Here is an 8,462-nt window from a genome sequence, read left to right on the forward strand (position 1 = left end):
TACAGGTGTTGCCTTCAGAAAGTCATCACAAACCTGTCGTGCTGTCCCTGTAGGTCACCAGTGTGACCGTCATTACACACAGCTGCTGTTTACATACATGTGGTGTTAACTACATGTACACTGCTCAGCCATAACATTAAAACCGGTGGCAGGTGAAGTGAATATCACTGATCACCTTGATACAGTTGGGCCTGTCAGGAGGTGGAGAGCATTATGCAGCAGGTGCATAGTTAGTTCTTGAAGTTGATGTGTTAGAAGCACAAACAAAGATTTGAGTGACTTTGACAAGGGTCAAACTCTCCAACTTTGTTGGACTCTGTTGGGTGTTCCTGATCTGCTGTGGTCTGTACCTGCTAACGGTGTCCAAGGAAGGACAAATGGTGAACTAACAACAGGGTCATGGTCACCCAGGGATCACTGATGCACGTGGGGAGCGAAGGCTAACTCATGTTGTCTGATCCTACACAAGAGCTACTGTAACACAGACTGCTGATAATCTTCATTCTAATTCTGATAGAAAGGTGTCGGAACACAGGGCGTCGCAGCTCGCCGCATGTGGGACTGTGTAGTTGCAGACTGGTCGGAGTGCCTGTACTGACCCCTGTCCACTGACAGAAGCACCTACAATGGGCATGTGAGCATCAGAACTGGACCATGGAGCAGGAAGAAGGCGGGTGGCCTGGTCTGATGAATCACGTCGGGGCCGGGTGCATGTGCGTCGCTTGCACTATGGGAGAAGACGAGCCTGCAGAGGCAGCGTGACGCTCTGGGCAGTGTTCTGCTGGGAAACCGTGGGTCCTGCCATTCATGTGGATGTTACTTTGACACATACCACCTACCTAAACACTGTTGCAGACTAAGTCCACCTGTTCCTGGCAACAGTATTCCCTCAAGGCCTCTGTCAGTAGGATAACTGTGGTGGAAAAAGAAGTCCGATCCATGGGGGCCTCACCTTGCAGCTTGGAGGACTTAAAGGATCTGCTGCTGACGTCTTGGTGCCAGATAACAGCGGACTTTTTCAGAGGTCTTGGAGTCCAGGTCTCGATGGGTCAGAGCTGTTTGGCAGCAAAAGGTGGCCCTCCACAGTATTAAGCAGAGGGTTTAGTGTTGCGACTGATAGGTGTATGTATCTGCTATTAGTGAGCCCAGTCATTGTAGTTTTTACCTTGCTGCTGTTTTTATCAGAATGTAAACACAACACAGTGTCAGCCCAGGATCTCTGGCTGGTGTCTATACTCTGGGAAGAAGGTACTCTATCAGCAGGCACACCAAAAGTGCCAAATGAAGGATGTTCAGTAACTGATAACAGGTCAGGCTATTACATGATCAACCAGAACATCACGTGACGGCTCCAAGGACTGAAAATCAAAGACAAAAATAAATAAATAAATCACTTTTCAGTTCAACTCTGATGAGCTGAAGTTGAGCTTGATTTTTAAAGTTGACAAATCCTAAAAATGCTCGGAATCCTGAGACGTTCATGGTAACTGTGCAAAACACCATCTGCTGAGGAAGCCTGTGTGAGAATTATTGTCCTGCTTCCGGTGCTACACTGATGCTGCTAGAAACTCAGACTGAGGTGAAGTCTTTCTTCAGCTTCCAGAGGAGATGGTCCATTTCCCACCGCCACTTCATCAGTTGGGTCTGGATGAGGCGCTGGTCTATTTTGATTTCTAAAGATATTCCAGACAAACGTCCCTCTGCAAGCTTCTTTCGCACAGCTCCTCTCCCATCACAGTGTCGGATCAGACGCCGCTGCGTCGCAGCATTCACAGCTCCTTGATTCAGCTGCGCACAGCTCCACTCCCATCACAGTGTCGGATCAGACGCCGCTGCGTCGCAGCATTCACAGCTCCTTGATTCAGCTGCAGCCACGTGGAAGAGTTAGCAGAGGAATGTGACACGAATGGACCTGTATCACTGACTGAATGTAAGACTTCTGTAAAGTCACTGGTGAAATATCTGCTTGTTGGGTTCTTCCTCATTTTAACTCACCACAAATTTTACAGTCTTTGTTCTTAGCTTGGATAGACTTGTATATTGTTTGTTTCAGTGTTGTTTTTGTCTGGAAGTTATGTTGCTGTGTTGGCACTTTTACTTGCCCTGGTTAAACACTGGTTAAATAAAAAGAAATTCAGCTGCTTCTGCTTACTTACATGAACACCTGATGAGCTGTTACAACTGTAACCAACATGATATAAAACAGAGGGTCAGCTTAGTAGCAGCTCCACATAAACGACAAGAGCACTCAGAGCGCACGTACCTCCTCCAAGGCACAACATTCACTCATGCAAATGGGTCTAGAACAACACACGTCCTTAAGTCTTTGATCTGGATAGGCAGTTACACTGTGCATCTTACCTGAACGTTTCAGGGTTCTGTCTTCATAATAGGCCAAGTTATGTATTGAATTGGGTTTTCAGTGTTGGATTTAAATGGCTGTCAGATCAGGAATCAGATCCACTTGAAATCTGGTCTGTGACAAACACTACCACCCTATAGGAAAAATGATTTTATTAACTTTTGAGGGAGATCTGAATTTTAAAATTTTGCCCCATGTTAAAGATGGGATTTGTTTTTTTGTTTGTTTGTTTGTTTGTTTGTTTTTACCTTGAACTTTTTCAGCCAAAATCTAAGTGGGGACTTCTACGGTTGGTCCCCACCAAATTCTGTACCATGTGCCATTTGTCCATAATCCTGCTAACCAGCACACATGGAACCAAAAACACCGCCTCCTTGGTGGAGGTAATCGGTAATACAAATAATGAAATATAACAGTCACAGGAACTTTATCTGTCTAATGAGCAATTTAGATATTACAAACATGATTGTGTGACCGATCATCACATGCCCTGTCCCAGCTCACCTGCTGCCTCTGTCTCCCTGTGTCTCCAGGTGACTCTGAAAGGTGAGAGTACATCCCAGGTGGTGCAGGATGACCAGGTCAGAGGACCTTTGAGGGTAAGATGATGAAGCGTGTGTCTGATGCTGGGCTTCAGGTTTATAGTAGGTTCCCTAAATGTTTGGTTCCCTTGTTCTGATGTTTGTAGATTTCTCTGTTTTCTGGAACAAACATGATGGGTTTTGTTTTTAAGCTCCTCTACCTCGTGTCTTTCCAGTTTAGAGGGTCTAGTGAGACTCAAAACAAACTGATGCCATCAGCTGCTCCTAATCGCTCTTTCTCTCCCATCACGTCCTGTTTCCTACCGACAATACGTAAACGACGGATGCTTGGTTAGGACAAACTGTCCAAGCTGCAGCCCCCAGTCTGAAGCTAGCGTTAACAGGCTAACAGTAAACATGTCAGTCCAGTAGAACGTTCTAGTTACTGCTGATGTGACACAAAGCGCTGACATTACACAAAGCTCCAGTTCCTCCCTAATTAAAATCATAATAATTCAACACAAAGGTAAAATCCTGACCGTGCTAGGTGGCTAATGCTACCAAAACAAACAGGTTAGCTTTAGAACACTTCCACGTTTACAGTAACATACGTGGTGCATACAGGGCCACACCCCGCCCCCACCTTGGACGCTCAGACCACATTTCTTTGTTCCTGTATCCAGCTTACAGACAAAGACTGAAACAAACAAACCCTGTCACCAAACAAATTAAACTCTGGTCCCCAGAGGCTGAAGGCACCCTGCAGGACTGTTTCGCCCAGACAGACTGGGATGTGTTTAAAGCTGCAGCCACCTCCGAGGACTTTTCTGTCAGCGTACAGGATTATGCTGGGTATGTGACCGGATACATTAGTACCTGTATTGACAACATTGTGCCCACCATACAAGTCAGGAGGTTACCCAACCAGAAGCCCTGGATAAACAGTCAGGTACGCCACATGGCTCGCTCTCATGCATTCAGATCAGGCGATGAGACGGAGTACAAAGCTGTGAAGTACAGGCTGATGAAAGCCATCACAGCGGCCAAGAGGCAGTACAGAGAGAAGCTGAATGGCTTCTATTCTATTGCTGACTCCGGACGGATGTGTCAAGGCCTGTAGCACATCACAGACTACAGGACCACCACCAGCAGCATCAGCTCCACAGCCAGCCTGCCAGATGACCTCAACACCTTCTACACCCGCTTTGAGACCTCCAGCCACAGCACAGAGAGGAGGCACACACACACCTAGACCACCCGACCCCCCCTTCCCCTTCACTAACTGTCTCATCAGGCCAGGTACAGTGCCTTGCGAAAGTATTCGGCCCCCTTTGACCTTTTGCCACATTTCAGGCTTCAAACATAAAGATATAAAACTGTAATTTTTTGTGAAGAATCAACAACAAGTGGGACACAATCATGAAGTGGAACGAAATTTATTGGATATTTCAAACTTTTTTAACAAATAAAAAACTGAAAAATTGGGCGTGCAAAATTATTCAGCCCCCTTAAGTTAATACTTTGTAGCGCCACCTTTTGCTGCGATTACAGCTGTAAATCGCTTGGGGTATGTCTCTATCAGTTTTGCACATCAAGAGACTGAAATTTTTGCCCATTCCTCCTGCAAAACAGCTCGAGCTCAGTGAGGTTGGATAGAGAGCGTTTGTGAACAGCAGTTTTCAGTTCGTTCCACAGATTCTCGATTGGATTCAGGTCTGGACTTTGACTTGGCCATTCTAACACCTGGATATGTGTATTTGTGAACCATTCCATTGTAGATTTTGCTTTATGTTTTGGATCATTGTCTTGTTGGAAGACAAATCTCCGTCCCAGTCTCAGGTCTTTTGCAGACACCATCAGGTTTCCTTCCAGAATGGTCCTGTATTTGGCTCCATCCATCTTCCCATCAAGTTTAACCATCTTCCCTGTCCCTGCTGAAGAAAAGCAGGCCCAAACAATGATGCTGCCACCACCATGTTTGACAATGGGGATGGTGTGTTCAGGGTGATGAGCTGTGTTGCTTTTACGCCAAACACAACGTTTTGCATTGTTGCCAAAAAGTTAGATTTTGGTTTCATCTGACCAGAGCACCTTCTTCCACATGTTTGGTGTGTCTCCCAGGTGGCTTGTGGCAAACTTTAAACAACACTTTTTATGGATATCTTTAAGAAATGGCTTTCTTCTTGCCACTCTTCCATAAAGGCCAGATTTGTGCAGTATACGACTGATTGTTGTCCTATGGACAGAGTCTCCCACCTCAGCTGTAGATCGCTGCAGTTCATCCAGAGTGATCATGGGCCTCTTGGCTGCATCTCTGATCAGTCTTCTCCTTGTATGAGCTGAAAGTTTAGAGGGACGGCCAGCAGGGTGCATAGGAAAGCTGCCTCCATCCTCAAAGATCCCACCCAGCATGGACTGTTCACCCCCCTACCCTCTGGTCAGAGGTTCAGAAGTGTGAAATGCAGGACCACTAGACTGAAAAACTCTTTCTTTCCCTCTGCCATCAGACTCCTAAACAGCTGAGGAATTTACTACCAGGAAATACGTGATGTACTGTTTACATTCTCAGTTTGCACATGGATAATTGCACATTGACTGTTGACTGGTGCACATGCTGCTCCCATGCAGCATACATTCTCTTATTATATTCTGATATATTTTTATTATATTGCTGCTTAAAGTGCCTTAGATTTAGTGTTACTTATTTATCTACTTTATATTTCATTTGTATTTTGGGGCATTCATGTGGACGGCAAAGTAAGAATTTCATTGTACAGAGAAACGCGTTTCCTAACTGTGCATATGAATAAACACTTTGACATGGAAGAACGCCACATCTGAATCCAATCTAGGAATGGACAGTGAGAGAGCGGACTCTTATAGGTCCCTGGATGTTCACCTCAACAATAAACTAGGCTGGTCAAACAACACTGAGGCACTCTACAAGAAAGGCCAGAGCAAGCTTTACCTGCTGAGGAGACTCAGGTCCTTCGGAGTTCAGGGGACACTCCTGGGGAGCTTCTCTGACACAGTGGTGGCAGCAGCCATCTTCTAGAGTGGTCTGGACAAAATGGAGTGGTCTGCTGGTGCAGCATCTCGACCGCGGACAGGAAAAGACTGGACGAATTGCTCAAGAGGGCCAGCTCTGTCCTGGGAGGTCCCCTTGACCCATTGCAGGTGGTGGGAGACCGGAGGATGTAAGCCAAGCTGACATCCCGGCTGGAGAAGGACTCCCACCCCATGCACGGGACTCCGTCAGCACCGGGCAGCTGCGTTGGTGACAGACTGCTTCACCCCAAGTGCGTGATGTAGCATTGTCGCAGGTCCTTCCTTCCTCCTACTGTTGGGCTGTCAACCAGCACTGCTCCCAGTAGACCCCCCCCGCACCTGAAGTCGACCTCACACACCCATAGACCGATTAACTTTGAATACACAACATACCAGTGTACTATGTCTTAGTTTTTTATTATTATAGCTAGACTAGTTTTATATTGATAATTCTGTGTCTGTTAGTTTTTGATTCTTAACACCGAGTGCCTATTTCTATCCCTTTACTGCTGTAATGGTGTGAGTTTCCCCATTGTGGGACTAATAAAGGTTTATCTTGTATCTTGAGTCCTCTGGCTGCTTTTAACCCTCTCCACGTCAAACAGCCAAACCCATGTTAACCCTGGTTGTTGCTCTTTCTTTGTCCCACTCTCTCTGTGCTGAAGACGCCACCTCTTCACTCTGGCAGCTGCTGGTTCAGATTTTTAGCTGCTGAGAAAGGACCGGCTTAGTTAATGCACTTTTACACTTATCATTTTTAGTTTACAGCTTCACCGTCTTAAGGTGAAGACCCACTGGAAGCAACCAAGCCATGCACCATCACCACCACCACTTCTCACTGACACAGTTGTTGTGGGAATTGGCGCTGTACAAATAAATTGGACAGTGGACATGTTGGTGCTCACAAGCTAGTGGATGACTTGTTCATTAGCAAATAGTGTAAAGAGGCAGCTGGCACTTTCATTATGATTGACCTGATTAATACTATCACCTTGAAGAGAAGGATCCCAGAACATACACAGAGCTCTTATCCTCCACAGATGTGTCCCCAGCTGCTGACCACCAAACTTAGTGAACCTCCACTTTGCTCTTGGTTCGATTTGTCAGGAGAGCACTGCATAGCCAGCAGCTGAGCTCTGCCCTCACTTGCATAAAATTTAATTTTTAAAAGCTTTGAAACCCTCCTCTTTGAGTGTGTCCTGCGTCACCTGGATTCCGACAATACGACAAAGCAATTTGCTCATGTGCCGTAGAAAAGAAATGTGACTGAACCTTGTGCCGTGCACAGTTATCCTCACTTTAGTCCCTCCCCCCTCTCAGCTCCCTCATGTCATACTGAGTATTTTGTTGTTGCATCTCAGCTTTTCTAGCAGTGACACTGACAGCAGCTTGTCTCTGTGCCAATAACTGCCAGGACCGTGCGATACGGGGTCCACCTGTGATGCCAGGATTTTGATTTTGTCACTACAGAAACAGCAGTGTTTGACTATGTGAGGTATTTCTGCAGTCTTGCTGATCCTGGATTCACTGTTTGTGTGTGTCCTTCAGGTGGGCTCCACTGTGGAGGTGAAGACCAGTGAGGGTTTATCCAGCGAGGCCGTCATCAGTAAGCTGACAGACGCCAGCCTCTACACTGTGGGTGAGTGTCTGTTCCAGTGTCTTTTTTTTGCTGAAGAAAAGCCCTGACATGGGTGCATGTTCTCAGTGTTGTAAGTAGTGTTTGGAGAAAAGAATCTTTGGATGCAGAGAGTGGACAATGGCAGTAATAAAACTCCACTATGGAGAAACATGGTGAGGGTGTTTGGTAGGAGAGAGGCTGAGCCAGACCACCACTTCTCACCAGTGGAAACAGGACAGACTTCACAAACGCACCTGTTGGGACTGCCCACAACATCATGAAGGAAGTCCATGTGTAGGAACATTTACTGCAGCAGGGAGTGCCCCCTGCTTGTGCTTCTTGTTCATGTATAATGAGTAAGTCAGCTGACGATGGAGGAGAGGAGGACAGTTAGCAGATCATCAGTCACATTTTTGACTAGTTCATTGATTGTAATCGGTGGAGTCTCCTTTAAACCACAGATTTTAATGTTACATGTAAATTAATGTATTATACTGATTAAAATATATTACCCAGACAAATAGAACTCAACCAAACAAACATTAGATTTCTTAAAGCTATGGACTGTCAAAGGTCAAAGTGTTTATTTTTCATATGCACAGTTAGGAAACGTGTTTCCCTGTACAATGAAATTCTTACTTTGCCGTCCACATGAATGCCACAAAATACTAATGAAATATAAAGTAGATAAATAAGTAACACAAAATCTAAGGCACTTTAAGCAGCAAATGCAGCAATATAATAAAAAATATATAAGAATATAACAGAATGTATGCTGCATGGGAGCAGCATGTGCAGCAGTCAACAGTCAATGGTCAATTATCAATGTGCAAACTGAGAATGTAAACAGTACATGACGTATTTCCTGGTAATAAACTCCTCAGCTGTTTAGGAGTCTGATGGCAGAGGGAAA

General features: G+C 45.5%; 1 protein-coding gene across 6 annotated transcripts in view; it reads left to right on the forward strand.

The window, feature by feature from the left end:
* Positions 1-8,462, forward strand: part of arid4a (AT-rich interactive domain 4A) — a 29,433-nt gene that overhangs the window by 5,068 nt on the left and 15,903 nt on the right. For all 6 annotated transcript variants that reach the window (XM_020586344.1, XM_020586347.1, XM_020586348.1 and 3 more), the window contains exons 4-5: positions 2,896-2,961; positions 7,480-7,570. In XM_020586344.1, the coding sequence (XP_020442000.1) occupies positions 2,896-2,961; positions 7,480-7,570 (157 nt within the window). The remainder of the gene's footprint in view (positions 1-2,895; positions 2,962-7,479; positions 7,571-8,462) is intronic.

Source organism: Monopterus albus, unplaced genomic scaffold (genome assembly GCF_001952655.1).
Source record: "Monopterus albus unplaced genomic scaffold, M_albus_1.0 scaffold403.1, whole genome shotgun sequence".
In the NCBI taxonomy this organism is placed as follows: domain Eukaryota; kingdom Metazoa; phylum Chordata; class Actinopteri; order Synbranchiformes; family Synbranchidae; genus Monopterus; species Monopterus albus.